Here is a 13,345-nt window from a genome sequence, read left to right as displayed (position 1 = left end):
ATTTGATCAGATGTGTTGGTGCAACATATTTATTTTTGATTCAGTAGATTATTTTTATGCCCAAGAACAAGTCAGTCAAGTAGTTGTTGATTGATGTGTTTTGTTGTTTGGTCAACCAATTGTCCTTATAATTAACTAAGATAGTTTTGTTGTTTGGTCAACCAATTGTCTTTACAATTGACTAAGATAGTTTTGTGTTGTGTTTCACTTCTTATAGGTGGAAATTGGAATGGAACCAAATCAATTGGATCTTTGGTCATTTAAATGTTGTGTTTTTTTTATTCAGGCAAATACTATTTTTGGTGCATTGTGTGGATTAGAGGTAAGTATTGAACTAGCACCTTATTCATCTCATTTTTCAATTAATGTTGTGGACAAAACACATAACGTAGTTTCTTTATGTTTGTCAAACTTGTAAATCCTTGAGTTATATCTGACTTATTTCTTACATCCTTCTTTTTTTCTGATGATTACCTAGACGTCCAGCCAATTGTGTTCTTTTGATTATTCAACGAAAACAGTACAATTTTTCCTTTCGCGGGTTCATGTTAGGTGAGCCAATATATTTTGTAAAAGAGACAAGTTTATATTTTATTTGGTTTGTTCATATGCTTTGATAAGAGGCGATTGACACAAATATTTGGTTTCTTTGTGTTGCAGATACATCAAGACACTATTTACTGATTAATGTTATTCAGCAGATAACTGAATCTATGTCATATGCCAAACTTGTAAGAGAAATATTCCTCTTGGTTGTTTGTGACAGTTTGAAACTAAAGCTGTCTACAAAACTAGCACACCATGCTCTTTGAGTTGGCTTTCTCAATCTATGCCTGACTAACAATTGTTCCCTTTTCATGTTTTACATTGTCATGATATAAAGCTTTTCCAAAATGAGAGGTAAGGTATCTCGAAATTCTTTTGAAGTTTCCATTTCGTATTATTCACAGCACTTTGCAGTTTCAATCATGAAAGATAATGTAAAATTTTTTTTGGAATAAGATAATTGAAGTTTCCATTTGCATGATTTATCACATGTATAAATGCGATGACAGAAGTGGATGTCCCTGGTCATGCAAAGTCATGGTAAAGCTTATGTAATGCTCAGTTCTCTCTTAAGCTGATAGTCTTTTCAATTTATATGAAGGCTCAGTTTACCTTAGTAATGTTTTAAGGTTGTTATTTTTTGTTTCTGTTTAGGGATATTGGATATCCAGATGTTTGGCCATCGCCCTCGTGTATGAGCCCATTCGATGTTTCAAAGGAGTCTACCTTAGATGTATTTTCTGGCATTATGACAGGTTAGGTTCCTATAAAACATGCATCGATTTCCTAATGTGCATACTTACATTACTATGTACACTGACCTTATAAATGATTTTTTTCCGTTTTATTTTCTAACTATTTTCTTCTAAATTTACAGATATGAGAAAAATATTCTCCTTTGAACTATTTCACTTGGGTGGTAATGAAGTGAATACAGATTGGTATCCATGGCTCTCTTCTTGACTTAAAATCTCTAATCTGCAAATCAAAGTCCTAACAATCATTTTTAATATTAGTACAATCTAAGTTTGTTGCTGTAGTCTATAGACTATAGTTATTGTGTGGAAATGTGTAACGATGTTCGCGGCTTCATAACAATCAAAATGATAATAATCATAATAATAAAGAGAAATTTGTCTAGTGCAAGTTATAAGAAATTTTGTATCAATGCTAATATATAAGAAATCACTGTTTATCTTGACAGATTGTTGTATCAATGCTATTATAGACTGTTTATTTTGGCCCAGTCCTCAAATGACTCAATCCTAAAGTATATGAATTATTTCTATAGGTTGGACTCCGGGGTCTGCCCGAAGGTTGTTTCAAAAGGCTTGAGGTGTATTTTCAGTAACCAGGGTGTATGATATATTGACCATGTAGATGTACCTTGGAATGTTGTATATAACGCCAACCCACTAGAAGGAATACATGAAGCTTCTGAACAAAAACTTGTGCTTTGAGGAGAAGTTTGCATGTGGGGTGAGGTAGCTGATACATCCGATGTTCAGCAAACAATATGGCCTCGAGCTGCAGCAGCCGCAGGTTAGTTGTCGTACTAATCCAAAGAAGTTTTACATTATTGCATTATAGTTAATTTGACTATATAGAATCAAAAGTCATTTGAAGGGCTCGTTAATGACATAGACACGAGACACAAAACTAATACTGACACTGACACGTAGACATTGATAATAACTTAAGACAATAAAAATGATTGTATGTAACAACACATATATGTGTCGATGTCAAACACACTTCAAATCTTAAATATAAAAAATTAACAATTACTTGTAAGTTTGGAACATAGTGTTGAGTTAGTCCCAACCATATTAATTGTATGTTTGGAACAGTGAATTAGGTCTCTTAAGAAAATTTTGTGATTTTGATCCTTTATTTTTTAATTCATAATTATGGTACATGTTTTTAAATTTGCAATTTTAGTTCTTTATTTTACTAATTTTGTAAATTAAACCCTACATAAAAAAACGTAGGTATGATTTTTATTAATTTAATAAATTACCATCATACAAGAATATATTTATAATAACTTAACAAAATAACATTATTAAGAAAATAGATAAAAGTAAATAAATTTTTTCAAAAAATTCCTTAAAAGAATTAAGAAAATGCAATACAAATCAACTTAGAAACAAGGAAAAATCCCACAAGAGTATCATTTATTGTGTATATTAAATAATCATTTTTGCAAAATAAAATAAAATGTACGTCCTTAAAAAATATTAACATGTTCTTTTTTATTTATGTAATAACAAAAGTATTTCTTTCAGTGGGTCCTTTCATGATAGTCAAAATCGCGATCCTACTCGTAGTATCGTACGATTTTGCGATTTTGATGGACTTGGGCGATCCTGTGAAGGAAAAAAAATCGTATTTAAGTAGGAACGGTGAGATCGTAGTGCAAAAACGATTGGATCGGTGGGATCGGCGGGATCGGCGTTCCTGTTGCTGCAGTTCTAAAACATCTGAAGTAGGGTTTTTTTGGCGGTAACTTGTGCAACATTTATTTCTCACACTTTATTCCAATTAAATGCCATTTAATTTCTTAAAACCTATAGACGTAATTTTTTTAACTTCCCAATATATCTACTAAACCAATTAATTCTATGAGCCACCTAAGTTATTCAATATAATCTGATTCTTTGTATTCCATATTTATTTCTCATACATTAAAGTTTTTGAAGTTCAAATATACCTGACACCCTTGTCACTCTTTTTATTTTTATTCCTTATACTTGAATTTAAGTTCAAATACACCTAACACCCCTTGTCACACTTTTTATTTTTATTCCTAACACTTGAATTTTTTTATATGCATTTTAATTTTAATTTATATTATTAATTTTATGCTTTGATTTGATTTTTTTTACTAAATTATGTTTTTTTATATGAATATATATACAATATATGAATTTGTGAAATTGGTTGGATCTTACGATCCGTGTTACGATACTCCGAATTATGATCTTGTGACCTCTCTTCGATCCCACATAGGATCTCGATTTTGACTACCTTAGGTACTTTGATTAAAAGAAATACTTTTACCTTACCGACGAAAATAAATTGTTTTTAACATTTGATCTTAATTTCTCTAAGTGTTGTTAACATTTGATCTTAATTTCTCAAGTTTCTCTAGTTTATAAAAATCGCTTCATGTTAATCCTAAAAGTTGGGGCGTGTCATAAAACATCCTCTAAGTCCGCAACATGGTTGTGCCTTTCGGTGGTCTTGACTATAATGTCATAGTCATAGACCTTTAGGTTTCACCTTATCTGGTGAGAGAACACAACGTTTATGAGTTGTTGTTAGGTGGCGCTAGCATTCTTGAGGTCAAAGGGCATGTCATTCTAGTAGTAGTTTCCCTGATTTGACATGAAGGTCGTCTTGAGCATATCATGGGGATCTGTGCGAATCTGATTCTACTTGGAGTATGCATTCATAAAACTCAACGTGCGATAACTTGAAGACCAATCAATCAAGCGATCAATGTTTAACAAAGTATACGGGTCCTTAGGGCAGGCGATATTCAGGTCAGTGAAGTCTACACACATACCTAACTTGTTCGCTGCCTTCCTCACCAACACTACATTAGCTAACTAGGTCAGATACTTCGTTTCTGTGATGAACTTGGCGCTAGCCAGCTTGCCTACTTCATTGTCAATGACGACTCTCTTCTCCTCGCCAATTTTCCGCTTCCTCTATGCAACTGGCTTGACATAAGGGTCAACGGTGAGGCGATGTCACACCACTCTAGTGTCTATCATTGGCATGTCAGAGGGAGCTCAAGTGAACAAGTCAAAAGTTCTACAAATTAATTTACTAGCTCGTGTTCTTCTTCCTCGGTAAGCGAAGTGCCTATCTTTGTCACTTGATGGGCTAAGGGGGCCTATCCTGACTTCTTTCAAGTCCTCAGTGGGCGCGAGTCTCTCTTTGTTAACTCCCAGTTTGGGACCCCAACAATCAATGTCTGCATCTAGGGCTTTAGAAAGGAGGGCGCCCCCAAGGGCGAGCTCTTCCCTTTCCATCGCCAAGCTGTTATGGTAACACTCTTGAGCACTTTGCTTGTCTCCTCGAATTGTCTTTACTCGCCCACCAGGTAGCAGGTACTTTAGGACCAAATACCTGGTGGAAATAACCGCCTCCAATGCATTGATGATTGGGCGGTCTAAAATGATGTTTTAGGGTGACATGGCGTCGACTATGAGGTAGATGACTTCAATTGCCTTGGTGCTTGTTCCCTCGCCACATTTTGTCTCTAGGGTTATGTGGCCTTTTGTATTTGTTCACCTAGGAGTCTTATTAACGAACCCTGAAAGACTTTGATGTCATTGGGGTCGAGTTAGAGCCCCTGGAAAGCATTCCAGAACAGGAAGTCAACAGAAATCCAAGGATCTATCAGGACGCACTTGATGTCTCAACTTCCATGTTGCACAGTAATGATCAAGTGGTCATTATCGTGAGGCAGGATTCTGGCGGCATCACTGCTAGAGAATGTGATGTCAATTATGGTTTCTCCTTGTTCCTTTTTGGGGAACCCTGTGGGCATGATGTTCGTAGTCAGCACATGCCTGACGTATTTCCTCCAGGTGGAATTAGAGCTTCCTCCACCGGCAAAACCCCAACTATGGTGTTGATCTTAGAATGTGGAGCTTTGTAGGTTTTTTTACCGAGATAACCCAGTTTTTCGAAAAAATTCCCAAAATAACCCAGTTTTCAGCAAAATTCCCAATCTACCCCACTTTTAGGAGGTGTCTCCAATTGAATTGGCGACTCCTCTTAAAAATTGCAAGGAGGCGCCAATTGGATTGGCTAGGGCAGGTGCCCTAGCCAATCTAATTGGCGCCTATGTGTAATTTTTAAGAGGAGTCGCCAATTCAATTGGCGACACCCTTAAAAAAGGCTCAAATGGAAAAACCTCCAACATGAAAGTTGTAGATCTTTTCAAGACAATGAATTTGGACATAAATTTTGCATAATTTGGAATTTTTATGAGAAAGTTATGGGCAGTTGAAGTTGGACTTCTGATTTTTTCAACTGTTATCTGACCTATAATGTCTTGCATTATCGCATGTGTTTCTTTTAGAAATATGAAATTTTGTACAACATAACATTTGAAGTAGACATCTCAAATTTTGCAATGCACTTGGTCCCACCTAAAAATAATTAAAAATGAGTGAGTTAGGTCCCTGCGAACTTGACCCAAAATTAGGGTTTCTGTCAAAACATGTGTATGTGAATTTTGCCAAAAGGGACCAACTTCAAGCCCTTCTGTTTGAATGATAAAAACCTCAAATGACAAAACCTTCAACATAAAAGTTGTAGATCTTTTCAAGATAAATAATTTGGACTAAAATTTTGCATCATTTGCATTTTTTTTGAGAAAGGTATGGGCACCTGAACTTGGACTCTTTGACATTTCAACTGTTATCTGACGTGTAATGTTTTGCATTATCCCATGTGTTTCTTTTAGAATTATGAAATTTTTTTCAACATAACATTTGAATTAGACATCTCAAATTTTGCAATGCACTTGGTCCCACCTCAAAATAATTAAAAATGAGTGAGTTAGGTCCTTGCGAACTTGACCCAAAATTAGGGTTTCTGTCAAAACATGTGTATGTGAATTTTGCCAAAAGGGACCAACTTCAAGCCCTTCTGTTTGAATGATAAAACCCTCAAATGACAAAACCTTCAACATAAAAGTTGTACATCTTTTCAAGACAATGAATTTGGACTAAAATTTGGCATCATTTGCAATTTTTTTGAGAATTTTAGTACCTTTCTCAAAAAAATTGCAAATGATGCAAAATTTTAGTCCAAATTCATTGTCTTGAAAAGATTTACAACTTTTATGTTGAAGGTTTTGTCATTTGAGGGTTTTATCATTCAAACAGAAGGGCTTGAAGTTGGTCCCTTTTGGCAAAATTCACATACACATGTTTTGACAGAAACCCTAATTTTGGGTCAAGTTCGCAAGGACCTAACTCACTCATTTTTAATTATTTTGAGGTGGGACCAAGTGCATTGCAAAATTTGAGATGTCTACTTCAAATGTTATGTTGAACAAAATTTCATAATTCTAAAAGAAACACATGGGATAATGCAAAACATTATACGTCAGATAACAGTTGAAATGTCAAAGAGTCCAAGTTCAGGTGCCCATACCTTTCTCAAAAAAATGCAAATGATGCAAAATTTTAGTCCAAATTCTTTATCTTGAAAAGATCTACAACTTTTATGTTTAAGGTTTTGTCATTTGAGGTTTTTATCATTCAAACCGAAGGGCTTGAAGCTGGTCCCTTTTGGCAAAATTCACATACACATGTTTTGACAGAAACCCTAATTTTGGGTCAAGTTCGCAAGGACCTAACTCACTCATTTTTAATTATTTTGAGGTGGGACCAAGTGCATTGGAAAATTTAAGATGTCTACTTCAGTTGTTATGTTGGACAAAATTTCATAACTCTAACAGAAACACATGCGATAATACAAAACATTATAGGTCAGATAATAGTTGAAAAAATCAGAAGTCCAACTTCAACTGCCCATAACTTTCTCATAAAAAATCCAAATGATTCAAAATTTATGTCCAAATTCATTGTCTTGAAAAGATCTACAACTTTCATGTTGGAGGTTTTTCCATTTGAGCCTTTTTTAAGGATGTCGCCAATTGAATTGGCGACTCCTCTTAAAAATTACACATAGGCGCCAATTGGATTGGCTAGGGCACCTGCCCTAGCCAATCCAATTGGCGCCTCCTTGCAATTTTTAAGAGGAGTCGCCAATTCAATTGGAGACACCTCCTAAAAGTGGGGTAGATTGGGAATTTTGCTGAAAACTGGGTTATTTTGGGAATTTTTTCGAAAAACTGGGTTATCTCGGTAAAAAAACCAGCTTTGTAAGCCATCCTCGATGAAAGTGAAGAAGAAGATGATGAAAGAGGTATGACCCATGTTAGTTTTACTGGGACCCCATAGTGGACACCACTGTACTGGTAAAAAAGTATAGGTGTGCATGGTATCCCTGCAAGGGTAGGGGATACTCAGATGTCTTAGTAGGTTTATAATAGTCATAGCTTGTCGTGGCGGCGAAAACCCCTGTATGGCGGTGTTATGGAGTTTTCAGTGGTATGAGCTCACGTGAAGTGGGAGATTCTGTGATATGCTTAATGCTGGTTAAGTTATGATCTGACTCTCTCTTTCCTTTTAGGGAAGAAGTATTTATAGAGGCCACTGAGCCTAGGTTTTTCTTGGGAATTATAACCACCCACTCAGTCGAAGTACTGGACCATTGAATCCCTACTTCTCAGGGGAGATGTGGATCAACTATTGACTCTGAGTTCTCTCTTCCCAAAAAAAACTTATTACTCCATGTTTCCCATAATTCGGTGAATGAAAAATACTTTAAGTGATGTGATTTCCCTAATAAGCGACATATGATCTCCGCCCTCTCTGATGGCTATATCCCTCTCACCTTTATTATGTATTTTACAAATATAACACTTTTATATAATTATATAAAAGAATAATTACTTTATTTTTATGAGAAGTATATATAGTAAAATTAATTTTGCTCAAAGATGGATAATGTAAAATAAAAAAAGAACGTGCATAATTCAGCTGTTTAATTATAGAAATGTTATGTGGACACTATTTTAGGTGTCCAACACCGTATATTTATAAGGTAGTAGTAAATAACGGTTTTATTTTTTAATTAGTTTTTTCTCTCTCTTCATGTTAAATCAATATTTAATCAGTTTTTCTCTCTTAATGTTCAAATAACACCCCTCGTTTAATTTTGGCCAAAGAGTGGCTCATAAATCCGAGAAACATATATATTTATAGTAAAATAACAAACATGCTTCGCCTTCATTCAAGTTTCAGATTGTTAAAAAAAAAACATATCCTAATTCACGTGGTAATGTAACTCACCCACTCAACGTTCATTCAACAATGCTTTAAAACCAAACCAAGCCATTATTACTCTGTCTGACTCTCACAGTTTTTTTTTTCCTGCAATTCACATTGCTTGTTAGGCTTCAACCATGGGTGTTGATGGTGATAACGTGTTTCTTGGGTTCCCTCAAACGAAACTAACGATGGTGATTTGAAAGGTCATTTTAGGAAGAACATATGATCTTTTTATGAGAAGCATAAAAAGTTAAGGTTCAACCATGGGTTGGTGTTGCTGCTACAAAACATTACTCATCATTGTTTACACATTCTTCATTTCTCAATCATTCGCAGCCAGATTCTCACAACCACAGCCTTCACTTCCTTTCATTTGGCCTCTCCCTGCTAAATTTTCATTCCGTAATGAAACTCTTTCTGTTGATCCAACACTTTCCCTCATCGGAAACGGTGCTAGTTCGCCCATTGTCAAAGCCGGTTTTGATAGATTCAGAGGGATAGTGTTCAGTAACAACGGTTTTGTTAGAACAGGCAAAGCTGTTTACGATGTTAACAAGTTGAATGTCGTTGTTCATAACAAAACTGAAGAGGTAGGTTACTTTTTGTTTTTAAATTTTTCTGTTGTGGTTTTGAGGATGTTTTGAATTTGAGATTTTGAAAATTTGTTGCAGCTTCAACTTGGAGTAGATGAAAGCTATAATTTGTTAGTTACAAAAGCAACTGGTTCTGGTAAAGTGACCATTGAGGTTTGTTTTTGTTTTTGGGACCGTCATTTGTTGTTGAATTCTAATGTCTCTTGTTGTTTTCTGTCTATTGTTGTGTGAATCTCAAGTGTTGTTTTTACTATGAATCATAGACATGGACAGGTCTATAATGATTTGAAAAAAAAAGTAAATTGTACTAATCAAATGTGTCGGTGTCGTGTGAGACAGTGACACCCAAAGTTCTCGTGTCGGTGCTACATATTTATTTTTTGATTTAATAGATTATTTTTATGCCCAAGAGCAAATAAATCAAGCACTTGTTGATTGTGATGTGTTTTGTTGTTTGGTCAACCAACTGTCTTTAAAATTGACTAAGATAGTTTTGTTTTTGTGTTTCACTTCTTATTGGTGGGAATTGGAACGGAACCAAACTAATCAATTGGATCTTGGTCATTTAAATTTTGTGTTTTTTTTATGCAGGCAAATACTGTTTTTGGTGCATTGCGTGGATTAGAGGTAAGTATTGAATTTGCACCTTATTCAAAAAATCTGATACTTGAAAACAAAACTGAACAGTTGTGGACAAAACATATGACATAGTTTCTAAATGAATGACAAACTTTTGAATCCTTTTGAGTTATATGTGACTTATTTCTTACATCCTTCCTTTTTTTTTATGATGATTACGTAGACGTTCAGCCAATTATGTTCTTTTGATTATTCAACGAAAACAGTACAAATATTAAAGGCACCTTGGTCCATCCAAGACAAACCAAGATTTTCTTTTCGCGGCCTCATGTTAGGTGATGCAATATATTTTGTAAAATAGACAAGTTTATATTTCATTCGGTTAGTTCATATGCTTTGATAAGAGGCCATTGACACAAATCTTTGGTTTCTTTTTGTGTTGCAGATACATCAAGACACTATTTACCGATTAATGTTATTAAGCAGATAATTGAATCTATGTCCTATGCCAAACTTGTAAGAGAAATATCATGACTTCATTTACACCTTCCTCTTGGTTGAACTTGTTTGTGAGTAGCGACGGTTTGAAACTAAAGCTGTCTCCAAAACTAGCACACCGTGCTATTTTTCATGTAATGCTGATATGGAACGTTTTACATGGCAGAATGTTTTACATTGGCACATCGTAGACGAACAGTCATTTCCTCTTGAAGCACCTTCATATCCGAACTTGTGGGAAGGTTCATACTCAAAGTGGGAACGATACACAGTTGAGGATGCATATGATATTGTCAAGTAAGATACTCCGTGTTACGTCTTTGAGTTGGCTTTCTCAATCTATGCCTGACTAACACTGTTCTCTTTTCATGTTTTACTTTGTCCTATGATATAAAGCTTTGCCAAAATGAGAGGTGAGGTATCTCAAAATCCTTTTGAAGTTTCCATTTCGTATTATTCACAGCACTTTGCAGTTTTGATCATGCAAGATAATGCAATTTTTTTCTTTTTCGGAATAAAATAATGGAAGTTTCTATTTGCATGATTTATCTCAGGTATAAATGTGATGGCAGAAGTGGATGTCCCTGGTCATGCAAAGTCATGGTAAAGCTTATGCAATGCTCAATTCTCTCTTAAGCTGATAATCTCTTCAATTTATATTAAGGCTTAGTTTACCTTAGTAATGTTTAAAGGTTGTTATTTTTTGTTTCTGTTTAGGGGTGTTGGATATCCAGATGTTTGGCCGTCACCCTCGTGTAGTAGCCCACTCGATATTTCAAAGCAGTATACCTTTGATGTCCTTTCTGGCATTTTGACAGGTTAAGTTCTTATGAGACATGCACCGATTTCCGAATGTACATACTTACATTATAAATGAACTTTTGCCATTTTTCTTTTCTAACTATTTTCTTCTAAAATTACAGATATGAGAAAAATATTCCCCTTTGAACTATTTCACTTAGGTGGTGATGAAGTGAATACAGGTTGGTATGCATGACTTTCTTCTTGCAACTTGCTAAATAACCACTTGATATGAAATATTTAATCTGTTAACCAAAATCCTATGAATCATTTTTGTTATTAGTACAATCTTCGTTTGTCACTATAGTCTATAAACTATAGTTATAGTGTAGAAATGACTAACAATGTTTGCGGTTTCATAGCAATTGAAATGATAATAGTCATCATAATAATAAAGAGAAATTTGTTTAGTGCAAGTTATAAGCCATTTTGTATCAATGCTAATTTATAAGAAATCACTTATTATTTTGACAGATTGCTGGACCAATACTTCTCGTGTGAATACGTGGTACAAACTTTAATCTTTTATACTCATTCGTTTACATTCCACTTGATTCTTTTTATTGCCTAGAGTTGTAAATTTACTATGGAAACTCAAATTTAATTGAAAATGCGAACCTTGACATAGAAAGTCGTTTTCCTGGTCAAAGAAAATTAACCGTCAAAATCAATGGATTTGATTATTGTCATGCATCAAGCATAATATTCAGATGTGACTTTATCTCTAATGCAGGCTTCAGAATCAGAACATGACTGCTAAGGATGCTTACGAACATTTTGTACTGAAGGCCCAAGATATTGCTCTTTCGAAAAACTGGACTCCAGTGAACTGGTATGATAAATATATGTAAATATTATATGTTTTGCCTTTTGTACTTCAATTTACTAATTTCCATATTCTTAAATTGTAGCCATATTATTAAGATGCAACCTTTTTATGTAACTTGTTAGGGAAGAAACCTTCAATGCATTTCCCGCAAAGCTCCATCCACAAACAGTAGTTCATAACTGGTGAGTTCTTGTCCATGTAGTCATGTAGTTTTATTTTGGCCCGACGCTCAAATGACTCAGTCCTAAAGTATTTGAATTATTTCTATAGGTGGAGCTCTGGTGTTTGCCCGAAGGTTGTTGCAAAAGGCTTCAGGTGTATTTTCAGTAACCAGCGTGTATGGTATCTTGACCATTTAGATGTACCTTGGGATGTTGTATATAACACCGACCCACTAGAAGGAATACATGAAGCCTCTGAACAAAAACTTGTGCTCGGAGGAGAAGTTTGCATGTGGGCTGAGGTAGCTGATTCATCAGATATTCAACAAACAATATGGCCTCGAGCTGCAGCAGCAGCAGGTTAGTTGTCTTACTAATCCAAAGATGTTTTCCATTCACTCTTATGGTTAATTTAACGGTATAGATCAAAAGTCATTTGAAACGCTCATTCCACATACTATGAAGTAATGACAAAGACATAGACACCGGACGTGAGACTAGTACTGACACGTAGACATTAATAGTAACTTGAGAAAGTTAAAGTGATTATATGTAACCGCATGCGCTAGTGTCGTGTTATGTCTGACACACCTTAAATTTGAAAATATGAAAAATTTACCGTTGATTGCATGTTTCGAACAGAGCGTATGTGGAGTCCGAGTCAAGATACTACAACTGCATTACCGCGACTACAATACTTCAGATGTCTGTTGAATAGAAGAGGGGTTCCAGCTGCTCCTGTCACAAATTTTTATGCTAGAACTCCTCCTACCGGACCAGGTTCATGCTTTGAGCAATAATTTAGCATACTTGTATAAATAGGTCTAGACAGATGTTAAAAGTAGCTCCTGTTTATATACTTTTCCTAGTAGTGGTTGATGAATTATAGAGCTATGGACAGTAATATTGTAAGTTATTATCCTATTCAATTCAATAAGAATTTTTGGCTTAGTTTAAGGAGGTGTTTGTTTTAGTTATAAAAATTAAATTTATTTTCTTTGTATTTTTAGAATTTTATTTATTTTTAATTACTTTTATAATTCGGTTGAATAGACATGTCACTATAACAAAATTATATAGATATAAAATCGGTCGTATCAGATGATTCACCGCCTTACATTTTCTTCCACGATTCACAATATTTTCCAACACAAATAATTCATGATTATACAAAACTAATGTTTGACATAACTTTCATAGTAATTAATTCATCATTGCAGCAATACATCATTTAACTTTATTGTTCTGAAACTAAGTACTATGGAGGAAGAAACTAATTACTATGGAGATGGAAGAAATTAAGTACTTTTGTAGGAGGAGGAAGAAACTAAGTACTTTTGTTCTGATTGCCGCAACAACAACATGGTTTTGGAGGGAGGGAGTTTTACCCGAATAACCCTAATTTTTAAA

At 34.7% G+C, this 13,345-nt stretch overlaps 1 protein-coding gene across 3 annotated transcripts; it reads left to right on the top strand.

Moving 5' to 3' along the window:
• The first annotated feature begins 1,322 nt into the window (after window positions 1–1,322).
• LOC127098105 (beta-hexosaminidase 1) lies at window positions 1,323–12,892 on the top strand. 3 transcript variants are annotated; one of them, XM_051036608.1, is made up of 17 exons: window positions 1,323–2,088; window positions 2,835–3,034; window positions 8,600–9,064; window positions 9,146–9,220; window positions 9,659–9,694; window positions 9,870–9,981; window positions 10,092–10,162; window positions 10,311–10,441; window positions 10,541–10,557; window positions 10,699–10,747; window positions 10,862–10,962; window positions 11,068–11,127; window positions 11,420–11,453; window positions 11,679–11,777; window positions 11,897–11,956; window positions 12,045–12,295; window positions 12,578–12,892. In XM_051036608.1, the coding sequence occupies exons 3-17, from the start codon at window positions 8,738–8,740 to the stop codon at window positions 12,733–12,735; spliced, it is 1,581 nt and encodes a 526-aa protein (XP_050892565.1). In that variant the 5' UTR covers window positions 1,323–2,088; window positions 2,835–3,034; window positions 8,600–8,737; the 3' UTR covers window positions 12,736–12,892. The 3 variants fall into 3 exon arrangements, with proteins under 3 accessions (XP_050892565.1, XP_050892564.1, XP_050892566.1); XM_051036607.1 differs by lacking the exon at window positions 2,835–3,034; XM_051036609.1 differs by lacking the exons at window positions 2,835–3,034; window positions 8,600–9,064.
• Window positions 12,893–13,345: the final 453 nt, after the last annotated feature.

Source organism: Lathyrus oleraceus, chromosome 6 (assembly GCF_024323335.1).
Source record: "Lathyrus oleraceus cultivar Zhongwan6 chromosome 6, CAAS_Psat_ZW6_1.0, whole genome shotgun sequence".
In the NCBI taxonomy this organism is placed as follows: Eukaryota; Viridiplantae; Streptophyta; class Magnoliopsida; order Fabales; family Fabaceae; genus Lathyrus; species Lathyrus oleraceus.
Note: the sequence above shows the minus strand (reverse complement) of the source record. Positions and strands in the feature narration are given on the sequence as shown.